The 12,326-nt window shown below is 39.1% G+C and overlaps 1 protein-coding gene across 3 annotated transcripts in view; it reads right to left on the bottom strand.

Moving 5' to 3' along the window:
- l3mbtl4 (L3MBTL histone methyl-lysine binding protein 4) overlaps positions 1–12,326 on the bottom strand; it is a 141,918-nt gene that overhangs the window by 78,858 nt on the left and 50,734 nt on the right. For all 3 annotated transcript variants that reach the window (XM_088642114.1, XM_088642113.1, XM_088642115.1), the window contains exon 14: positions 4,391–4,493. In XM_088642114.1, the coding sequence (XP_088498240.1) occupies positions 4,391–4,493 (103 nt within the window). The remainder of the gene's footprint in view (positions 1–4,390; positions 4,494–12,326) is intronic.

The following is a 12,326-nucleotide window of genomic DNA, read 5'->3' as shown; positions in this document are numbered from 1 at the left end:
TAAAACATTTATGTTACTTGTGGTTTTAGAGTAACAACTGTGACAATAGTCAATGTACTATAAACTATTGAGTTTTTTCAATAATGTTAAAATGCTATGCTGGATAACTGTATAAATCCTTAGGGAATTTATAACAAGCTTTACTCAAATGAAGAAAAGAGTTCTTAGGCTATATTTTACTTGTGAAGAACCAAAACACACAGATTCCAATATTACTGGGAGGTACTGTAGAGGTTCACAGACTGAGCTGTGTGTAATTCAATAGTCTAACAAGACTCATTTCACCATTGAAAATGATTTGGTGCTCCCAGCCTGATTAATCGGAAAATTAGTCCTTGACATAAACACATTTCATATAACAATTTTTTTTATATTTGGTAAATGTGATTTCTACAATTTTCTCTGCGTGTAACTTCTTAACAGCAGATGTCATGAAAATCTAGATACAGTAACTGAGCATGTCTGAATTGATTTAAATTCATGGCAGACACTTTTGCTACAGGAATGGACAGTTCCTTCCAGGCAGAGCTGTGAACCAGAAACAAAAAATAAAAGCTTTTTATCATCTATTGCATCCACATAACATCTTACTTCCTTGACAGGAATTAATTTTGCATTGGAGAACAGAAAAAATCACGTACAGATGCAGAAAGTATTGCGACGGTACAACTGAAGAAGCACCAGTGGTCCTGACTGGGACCACACAGAATTTTAATCAATCTCAGAGAAACAGGAGGCTCTTATGATACAGTACCATAACAGTGGAATTCAATGCATGTATTGCTCTAATAGTCCCATGGGACTGTGCTCTCCAAGATATCTTGACCCGACCTTTGACAGGGAGACACAATGAGGATAGGGCCATTATTTTTTATGGGAAAACATGAGGTTTTCAAGGTGACAAAGGGACACTGAAGACAAACTTAGAGAACATTGTGTGTGTATGTACCAGAACTGGCAGCTAAAAAGACTCTACTGTGCTCCTTTTCATTAGTTTCTATTACCAGTCCGGCTGGAGAACAGCCCTTTCTGTACTCTCTCAACATCACAGTGTCGAGCTCAATCACTCGTGCCACACTATGGTGTGGGATGCCATATTAAGGGGCAACATGGGGGTGGAAAGGGTGACTTGCTTTCCAAATCCAGTTATAGGAAAATGGAGACGGCGCAGGCCTGCTGTTGAAAGCAGGGTCTCTCTCAGTGCAAAGTGGAGATCCAGGATTGGGGACTGCAATCCCTGGGAGAGCCGGAGAGAGGCTAACTGGCCTGGGGTCACCTATGGGCTGAGGGGTGGTTCAAGATGGGAGAAGAGACAGGAAAGGGACCCCAGGTGCAACAGAGTAAATGAAAGGGCAGTTCATTGGCCTGGCCAGGCCACCGGTAAGAGAGGGAGCAGCCTGGTTTCTCATGTGGTGAGAGGAACCACAGAGTGCAGTGAAGAAGCACAGAAAAAGATGGACTGGTGGCGTGAAAGAGCTCCATGCAGTGAGGGGAGCTCACAGAGGAAAGGGTCCCAAAACAGACAAAGGGGTCATGGTGATTAAAATGTGAAAGGTGAAATGCCAAAAGATTTGAATAAAGAGGTACAGTAAGTGTGGGTCGGGTGACCTGGGTTCGAGAAAAGGAAGGGGCCTGACCACCTTACAGGCTGCTGCAGAGAACATGTGGCACCCAAACACGTCATGAACCTGAAAGATCTCAGGCACTAGCAGACCGCCCTGTGAGTATAGCAAGTAAAAAGGAAGCCCATGGAACAAAGATCAAAGCACTGCTCTTCTTCCAGGAGATGTGTTGATAACTCAGGTGCACTAAACTATCATTCTCTGAAGGTGGGTAATGTTAGAAGATTGCACAATATTGCCTTATCCTGTAAATGTTACATCAGCACTTCAGAGGATAAATCACAAGCTCAGGAGGACCATTATGCTGCACCTCTTGCCCCACATATAAACAAACATGCTGCTACTAGCAAATGTCACAGAAGGTCTCATACGTGACTATTTTTCTTGTCGAGTTTTTGATTCTGTAAAAAGCTGGGCCCAGTCACACGTACTGTAACTACTTGTATGTAACAATCTGTGTGCTTTGTGCTTAGTTTGTTAGTTTTGCAAATACTGTACGTTTTAGGTTTCCAACTGTGATTTACTTTGGAACCTGAGATAAAACTGAGACAAAAAGAAGCCACAAGATCATGCTCAATATTTCATGATAAGTGGCATCCCTTTGCCTTCTCAGCTTTTCAAGCACTTATTTTTCCAAATTAATTTATACACCCCCCCTGTTGTTAATTTTGTTACTGCAAAATTAACAACATCTGCAGAGTATAGTAACTATAATGTCCTTTACTGTTGGCAAAGTACGTCAGACTGGCACAACACTGAGCATTTTGATAATGCCCAGAGGTTACGGAAGATAGCAGCATATAGAATTGTTTACAATTATATATGCTGGTAATGGGGACTCCCTTCCACCATCACCAATGTGCAGCCCCATCTGGATGATGTGACGGCTGCCATAGTGCGCCAGTCCGCTCCCCACACACCAGCTCTCAGTGGGGAGGAGAGCAGAGGGATGAAGCCAGTTCAGAGATGGGGATTATCAGGAGGCCATGATTGGTAAGGGCCATTGGGAAATTTGGCCAGGACACCGGGGTAACACCCCTACTCTTTCCAAGAAATGCCCTGGGATTTTTAATGACCACAAAGAGTCAGGACCTCGGTTTAACATTTCCTCCGAAGGACGGCGCCTGTTTACAGTATAGTGTCCCCGTCACTATACTGGGGCATTAGGACCTACATAGGCCACAGAGTGAGCGCCCCCTGCTGGCCCCACTAACGCCTCTTCCAGCAGCAACCTTAGTTTTTCCCAGGAGGTCTCCCATCCAGGTACTGACCAGGCTCACAGCTGCTGAGCTTCAGTGGGCTGCCAGTTGCGAGTCGCAGGGTCATATTGCTGCTGGCTAAATAAGTGTAGTAATTAATTAAGCAAGTAGTTAGGCTGCTGTAGTTTATTGAAAAAATATGAATCTGAGGTACACAGTAACACATTTAGTTGCACAATAATTACTCATTGCATTGTTCTTTGTCCTTCTCCCTTTAAACAACAAAGCTCTGTTTTCCAGCTGTCCAGGTGTGCAAAGTTGATAGAGACTTATTCACAAAGACTTACTGCTGTAATAAATGCAAAAGGTGCTTCCACAAAGTATAGCTTTTTTTGGGGAGGGGTGCACACCAGGGTGCTTTAGGTTTTTTAATTTCAATTATTTTTCTTAATAATTATTTATTTGTTCACATTAAAGGTCACATTAAAGATGGAAAAATGTCTGACATGATTTATCTTGATATCTGGCTTTACATCACGAAAACCTGCAATTTCAATAAGGATGTGTAGACTTTTTATATCCACTGTATTATTTTCCTGTTTTATGAAGAGTGGTGTACATGTGGTGTACATTCAGTGCCTTAGTGCCTTGCATGTCTTATGTTGGCTGTTTGTGCTTGGTTTTTCGTCAAAGAATATCACTTCAACATTCAGAACTGGAGCCACACACTGGCACAAGTGCATTCTGTCTATAAAAGCTTGGCTTCAGCAGCATACCTAAACATGTCTGGACTGGGTTTTTCATTTGAATATCAGTAGCACTTAGTACATCTAATAGAACTACTTGCTGTAGTAGCATGTATTTCTTTTGGAGACACCAGGTCCCTATGGGGAAGACTCACTTGACTGTGACTCATTTTAAAGGGGAACTGCAGTACCAATTTCTCAGACTGGTTATTAAATCTCCATAACAAAATAAATTCATTGATGTTATCGAAAAAAAAAATCACAATTTTCAAATTTAGCACAACATCGTGAGCTCCGTGAAAGTACTGGAAGTCGCCATGTTGTCGCAAACCCCTGGTCTCGCCAGGGGAGAGCTCCTCCGAATTACGACATGAAGTGGCCCTTCCTGCTCACTAGTCCCTGTGATGACTCATATAATGCTATGTACGAGCGGATGAGTACAGGTTGTGCAGCACACATTTCACCTCAGAAATGTTCCAACGTGATCTGCATGCAGAAATAACAAGTAAGCAGTATTTGCTGGCAAAACCGTCTTATTCAAGTAAAAGAGATGTATGCACAATCCTGGCTTTTTTACAATGTCACAGGGCCGCAACACATCACCGGACGTTTTGTTGCCTCATTCTAAATCACAGAATATGGAGCTGCCCAGACAACAAAATCTGATCTATTTTGTGATGTAAATTGGAGGTTTTACAAGTTAGTGTGTACATTTTACTTTTATTGTGGTTTGAAACGCACTCATCAAGGCCGATTCTCTCAAACCCTGAAATATAAAAACAGCGTTGCAGTTCCCCTTTAAAGGAGTCATTCAAGCACTCACCTATGGTGTCCAGTGTATCGTGCCCCTTTGATGTGGCCAACCCCTCGACACCCGGGTGTAGGGCAAACTCCCTGTGTTGTTGAGATCTTGAGGTCTGCTGGTCCTGAAACAAACCAAAACAACTTCTCTAAAGCAAAATATGAATGAAAAAAAAATTAAAAAAGTAAATGACATTCAGGATTCAGAATAGTTATGGTAAATAATTAAGACAACACTAATAATAGAAGTACTGTAAAACAACCTTCTCCAAGCTCTCTTCTTAGCTTTAATCCTAACATTTAAAATGTATCGTTATCTAATGTTTACTAGTAATGTGATGTTTACTACATACAATCTACTGTAACATAATGTTTATATTTTTTCTTCCTGTGTGTGTAAAACATACATTAGCTGCTTTGATGCTAGACTAATTTCTGAGAAATCAGATAAAACATTATCATAGTGTAAAACCATAACCTCCAGCGCTTATCATAATGCAAATCCAGTCCAACCCCACACTAAAAACACTGGGCCAAAAAAATAACCTAATACTTTTAAAATCTTTATAACTATAGTGACTTCAAAAGCCATCTCTTTACCAACTCCAACCCTAAACCATTCCTCCTGACACGACTGTCATTCCCCACCTTAAACTAAAGGGTTTTCCCTGGAGCACTAAGAAAAGCAAACAATGTCTAGTGATTAAATCAGTGACTTCTGATTAAATACAGTATACCCATTTAATTGACTTAAGTTTGGAATCTGGAGTTTTTTTCTGACCTCTTTGTAAACATGTGAAGATAGTTATATTTAGTGGCTATACATTATTCATTTTGTAAAGATTATATTTTGGGAAAACACAGAGCCTCTTTTTTGTTTACAAGACAGGGAGGCCTGCCAAAAAAAATCAGTCTCACAGTCCAAACTTTTAATCATCCTAAAAACAAGGCCAAAAATCAAACTTCAGTAAGTTTCTTAAAGAGAACATGGGACATCAGCATAGAGTGTATTTTTAAGACTTTCTTCTCTGGGACCTTAAATAATATTATGTTCTCTTCTCTTGCCCAACTTGAATCCATAAGAATTATTTCTTCAAACATGATTTAAGTACTAATCAAATGGGATAGCGCAGAATGGAAGACTCAAAAGGAGCAGATTTTAAGAGAACCTAAGGGAAAAACAAAATGTCAAGGACTTGGTAATTAAGAGCTTGCACCTAAATGCTAGCAATCAGGAAAAAAAATGCAAGTTATAGAAGTTATTGCGTTAGAATCATAAACCATAAATCAACATCATAAAGAGGGTTCAGGCACAGGTTTCAGATTCCATATGGGTCAAGACTGAACAAAAATATTCAAAAACCCCCTGTTAGGAGTGCAGTATATTTCAGATGACCACATTTACAGACCAGATCAGTTACAGTTCAGTACTGAATGTACATATTGCACACAGAAGAATGTATGCACAGCATGAGAAGCGTCTGTGATGTGAGATCTTAATATTCCTCACACAGATTGGAACATGAATAAGAGACAATATGCATATGAGAGGCTAAAAGTGAAAGGGAAAAAAAGGGAACGGACTAGAGGAAAGGCCTGTGCTGAACTGGTGTTTTCAGACAACCCAGATACAACAATGAAAATGGAGGCGAGAGAACAATCAGAAAACTATGATCATGTTCTGGTAGGCTTTGAAATACATTTGGAAGCTTGTACAGATAAAGCCAGGCAAAAAATTACAATTTTAGGAAAGCCGACTGTGAAAGGAAAAGGCAGGCGTTATAAGAAACTGAATGGGAATGGCAGTAGCACGCAATATGTTCTAGCATGATTGCACTGAATCTCGGAAGCTTAGCAAGGCTAAGACTGGTCAGCAGTTTGGTAGGAAACCTCTAGAGAAAATCAGGTTATTGTGCAAGGGGTTTTGGTGAACCAGCAGGTGACAATCCTCCCTGTGGACTATAATATACAAACCAGTGTTACAGCACACCGCACTGCAGGAGGTGCCATCCTTCAGATGAGACTTCAATCCAAAGTCCTGACGACTCAGACACGAAAGATCCCCTGGACTACTTTGTAAGCAGTTTTGTTAACCCTGGTGTCCAAGCCAAAATTCAACTCTTGGTTTTCAATAATTCTTTAATTAACCTTAATTCAACGGGTGAAGTAATTACTCATTTCACCATCTGATTTGTTGTGCAGTAAGGCTGCTGACACACAACAGTTGTTACACATTGGCCAAGTGTGCGCTGCATTGCGGAAGAGGGTAGATGATGACAGATAAGGAACCAGCAGAGAATGAAATGTAGCATTTTAAATTTTTAGAGTGGTGTTTTAAGAATAAATCTACAACATTTCCCGGACTGAGGAATGATTTCCATATTAAATACCATTAGAGCAGGCATATACTGTACTGTATGTTACAAGTATTAGAAGCACTTAAGATGAACAAATCTTCAGGGACTGATGGAGAAGTTACCAAGTTTACTAGAAGAAATGAGGGATGATATTTAAATGTCATCAAAAGGACTTAAGGCAATACTTCAACATTAACCAAAGGGGTAAGACTTATTTGCAACAGAATTGCTAAATACTTCCAGGGGAGATTCCAGGGGATAGCCAAGATGGATTTTCGAAGAGGTCAATTTAATTTAGCTAATTTATAGTTCTGGGAACAATTGACAACTGTCACGAAGCGTTCAGGACCCTATGCAGACAGCACAATTGAAGATACAGTAGTAAGCATCCAAAGGGTTCGGATTGAAAACTGGATACTGAATAGAAAACAGAGTAGAGATAGAAGGTGAGTGGTCAGCTTGGGGAGATGTAATTAGCAGAGCACAATCTGGACCTGTATTAGAGCCACTGTTCTTCTTAATTTATATTATCGACATAGTTTGTGAGATATTCCGTAAACAAGACAAGTTCACAGGAGACACTGAAACAGGAAGATAAAAAACACTGGAGAACCAGCAAAAGAAATTCATAAAGATTTCGATTAAATCTGACTGGGAGAACACCTAGTAGCATTTCATGAAGACAAGTGTGGGATGTTGCTTGCAGGAAGCAGAAACAAATTTTAAATGGAAAATGGAAAACAATGAGTTCATAGAAGTGACCAATAAAAAGTACCGAAATTTTATGTTTACATTTTTCCTCCCATATACAGTGCGGAAACATAACAAAAAAAAGGCAAAGAGAATGATAGAATCACTGTCACTGAATGGACAGAATTGAAATGAAAAAGACTACAATGGGAATGTGATTTAAGTAGCTAAAAGTGACCTCTTCGGAATCAAAAGTAAACACAGATCAGGTACACAAGTGGAAAACTCAAGAAAGAATATTCAAAACTGAGAACAAGGGCTGTTTATTATACAAAAGGTTGCTGATGAAGATAATACCCTAGCGTCTTTCAAGAATGGCAAGATGGAATGTCTGTATTAACTGTCTCCTGGCAACTAAATGATTGAGACTGGTCAAACGGCCTCATCTTGTTTTTGACTTCTGTTATGGTAAGCGTTCTAATATTCTTCATCTATTTTAAAATTAATTTGCTTATCTTAAGCCGGCCACTCTTTATAAATTACAATAATATTTGAATAACCTAAACGAAAGTACTCCATAAATGGAACTGCTTCTGTAATAATACTGTGAACTTATGTTTGCCAAATCATCCCATTGCTTTATAAACTACTACAAGACATCAGAAATATCAAGCATCTTAAAAGGCAACTAGTATACACACAGCCAAGAAACGATCACATTTACAGCAAAAGTTAAACAGGCAAGTCAAATTTAATTTAACTGCTTCTTTCCTAACTGAATCCCTATCGATTTGCAGTGCTTCATTTCTGTATTTGTGGATGGTCACACTTCAGCTCTAATAAAAGTATACTTAAACTGTATAAACATGTTAATTCTAATGTTTAAACATTTTAATTCTAATGTCATCCAGTCCCTGGAGGTGGCACAAAGCTTCAGTGATAACAAAGGCAATGACGCATACAGATTTTTGTTACAAAAAAAAAACATTTTGAGCAAAATTCCGACCTGGCAAATTCGAAATTTAGCTCAAGAATCATGGGGAATGAAAAATCAGCCGCAAAATGCAAAACTGGAACCATTTTCTTCATGGGTAATCAACCACTGTTTGACACGAACAATAAAAAGCAATGTTTAAGAAATAAAGTTTTAAGTTTTGTAAGTACTGAAGGATTACACAAAGTTAGAGCCCTGCTATGATCGGAACATTTCTTCTCTTTCAAAGATAATAAAATCACAAACTCACACATTTTACAAATTATGGAAAAATTCTAAATGTATGTTAGCATAACGAAACAAAAGCATGTTAGCATAATAAAACTGAACAAAAGCCATTGCATAATCCAGTTCTGCTTCAGAACAGTTTATAAAATGCCGATACAGCAGCACATTGCACAACTCTGCCCCAATTAACGTACTGCCAAGGGGTTTTATTTCCACAGAAAGCAATTTCTTATCTCAAAAACTAAATGCATTAGATGGAAAAAAAGAAAGGTGCACGTCATGGAGTGCAGAAAAGGGAACAGGAAATTGTTCTATCAGTACAAAGATAAATATGATCTAGCACTGAGATAGGAAGAGAAATAGAAACAATAATTGCACAGGGAGTACAAAGTCAGCACCCGCGCGATTTATGAGATCAATCATTATATATTAATGAACAGACTATTTTCACAGATCTAATGACTATTATTTCATAACTACTAAACATAGGGCTATGACACGATTCGTGCAATTTGTACTGCACTCTGGTTGAAAAGAACACATTATTTTCTTGAAAAAATTCACAAAATTGTGGCCAATAATCAAATTGGAGACGAAGGTAAAAACTGCCGAGGGAAAAAAAATGAAGCAAAAAATGCCCAGTCGTCAACATCTTAATTCAGCTGTTGTCACTGAAATGAAAAGCTTGTCAGAGACCTCCCCTTGTTTCGAGCAGTTGCCCGAGCACAGTGCATTATAAAAGCCACACTATACAATGAGTTGCAGCTTTTTTTTTTAATAGAACAACTAGCAGAAAATATCAATACAACCAAAAAGGGGTTTCCGGGCGAAGCAGAACAAAGACTCTTCACGGACTTGAAACTGCTACCCTGGTGTCCCGGGATACCAGTTTGTCTCTGGCTTTAACAACACTCATGCAGGACCATCTCTGGAGTCCTGCAGAAAAACTGATCCAGCAGGGTTAGGAGTCTGTTTCTTATTTTGGAATCTCCTCATCCCTTGTTAATACCCACAGGCCTCTTAAAGGCACGCTGCTCCTTTACATACAGTACATTCTAATAAAACAAGGACAGCTGTTCCTCCCAAACTAATGTGTATATTTCCTTAAAATAATTATTCATGCGAGTATTATCATTTATATGTGAATAGACACTTGTATATTAAATGGATGGGCAGATCAGCTCCTTTAGTCCTCACCAGTCCAGTGACTAGTTCCCAGTCTTCATCCTCTAACCTGGCTCCAGATGTGGTTTTGCCACCGAATGTACAGCAACTGCAGCTAACAAACATATATCCAGGATATTGACAAGTCTTTTTCTTCTCAGCCTGTTACTGCAAAGGAAAATGCAAATCTTCTGCAACAGGCAAGTTTGATTGTGCATGTCCAGGGTGGAATTTAGCTTCGACACTGGGTTTGACACATTTATGCTTATGAACAGGGCCTTGACTGTCTTAATGACCAGTGCCGTCTCACCAGAAGGACAGCACTGCCTCCCTCATAAGGGTTCTGATCCCTGTCTGTGGCACTTACTGGTCCCACCAACTAGTCCGCCAACACCACTCCCAGCAGCAACCCCTTTTTACTTTGAGGTTTCCCATCCTTATTTTGGTGTGTTTGGGAAAATAAAATGTTTACAAAAAAAAAACAGATTTCCCATACCAGCACAATTTAGGCACAGGATTATTAGCCTTTGAATTGTGGTAAAGGCATTGATATTGATAGCAAAGAAAAACCACAATGCACTTAGTAATATAATTATGTAAAATAGTGTAACACTATTATGTAAGAAAAAAAGTAGCTGACAGCATGGCCTGTAATGAAAGGTTTATGCTTTTCTTCTACTTCACTACATATCTGTTCAAAATGTCTTGATCTCGGCAGAAATAAAATGTAAATTATCTGAAGGAGCAAAAGGCAGCACAAGCATGAAAACACAAATTCTCTTTGCAATATACTTATTCTTACTCGTGTTAACAGTATATTGAGATAATGTCATACACAGTTAAATCAATTGGATGCACACAGCAAACGTCCTGCATAATTAAGTGAGTCATTACAATAATATGAAAGGAAGATGCATGAGCAATGCAAAATGATAAACTGATGCACACAACCATAATTCAACACCACTTCCTTGGAACTCGACTTCCTCATTTGGTAATAGCAAGAACAAATACATACACAATCCGCCTCTGTTTCAAATGTTATACTGTAGTTCATCAGGTGAACAATATCAAGGCTTAGTCAATACATCGATTCTTTCAGACAACGTATTGTACGGAAGCTTATAAGCGCCAAGGAGGAAAAAAAAACTCATTTATACAATAAAAACTACCTCTTTTATACGAGAAAAGTATCTTGTGTATACCAGAAAATGATTCAGTTTAAACAGAATAGTTAATTTGTGAACACTGTTGCCTGCTACAGTATATTAATACAGTATATTGCATTGCAGCACGTGTTCTGTCTTTTGTATACATGAAGTTCAACAGTGTCAGGTTAAATGCGTATTGTTTGATGCGAATAGAAATAACGGCTTTCCAAACGCATGTTCATCTTGATGTGATCAATATTTTCTTCCATGTAAAGCTCTGGTCCAAAGCAAAGGAATTTTAGTCCAAGCGCAAACCATCCTTGGCACCCTCTTATTTGACTCACAGACTATGTATGTAATGGTGCCTGTCTCCTCCCTTTACCCTTATCCTGAACAGAAAGATTGGGCTGTACACACAACCTGTTGATGAACTATTGTAGATGATGAGAATGTAGTCTGCTATAAACAATGATCGTTTTTGTAGTAAGAATGATATTTTTTTGGGAAGGGATGCTGGCAGCAGAATAATTCCTATCAGCTCATCTACTTGCTGTGGAAGTGTTCAACAAAAAATGAAAACATGTTGATTGCACTGGTCCCTGTTCTAGTCCCCACAGCTCCCTCCATGGTGATGAACGGCACAGTATGCAATGTGGATACATGTGGGAGACACTTAAGGAAAGCATTAGGAAGAAACGGCTTGTTCCTTCCAGTATCATGTACAGTACAGTACTAGTTACTTCAGCATACAGTAGGGTGAGATCAATGAGAATCCAGCCTGCATGTTTCGCTTAAGACAAATAATTTTACACAATCAGCTGGTCACCAAAGCTTCTTGCTGCTTTATAATGGAAAGATTATCCCATGAGAATTCCTTTCATGTATAAATACGATTAATGGATTTTGTTTGGTCACCAGCAGTGATGCAGTAAGACACTCGTGTTATTGTATGCAAACACTGGAGTTCAGTTAATATTGGTCATTTCTAATTTTTGTGCAATTATCTTTCCCTTTTAGTTACAGTACATTATTTTTTGTTGCAGAGGCTTTTTAAGAACAATAGTGACAGTGACAAACCACTGTTTCACTCTCCTTAAAAAATAAATAACCTGGCCATAAACAACAGGTGGAGACTATGTTTTTTTCATCTTCCTTCTTGCTGGCTGGTGAGAGCACTCCTTTTAAGGATAGCGTAACTATGCCATAGTAGTAAGCCAGCAATGGCCAGCAGCCATATCACCCTGCAACTCACAAGTGTCAACTTGTGTCAACTCAAGCTAAGCAGGTGTGAGCCTGGTCAATACCTTCATGGGAGACCTTCTGGGAAAGCTAAGGTTGCTGTTGGAAGCGGTGCTAGTGGGACCAGAAGGGGGT

Source organism: Lepisosteus platostomus, chromosome 8, assembly GCF_059453375.1.
Source record: "Lepisosteus platostomus isolate fLepPlt1 chromosome 8, fLepPlt1.hap1, whole genome shotgun sequence".
NCBI classification, from domain to species: Eukaryota; Metazoa; Chordata; class Actinopteri; order Semionotiformes; family Lepisosteidae; genus Lepisosteus; species Lepisosteus platostomus.
This window is presented reverse-complemented; position numbering and strand designations above follow the sequence as displayed.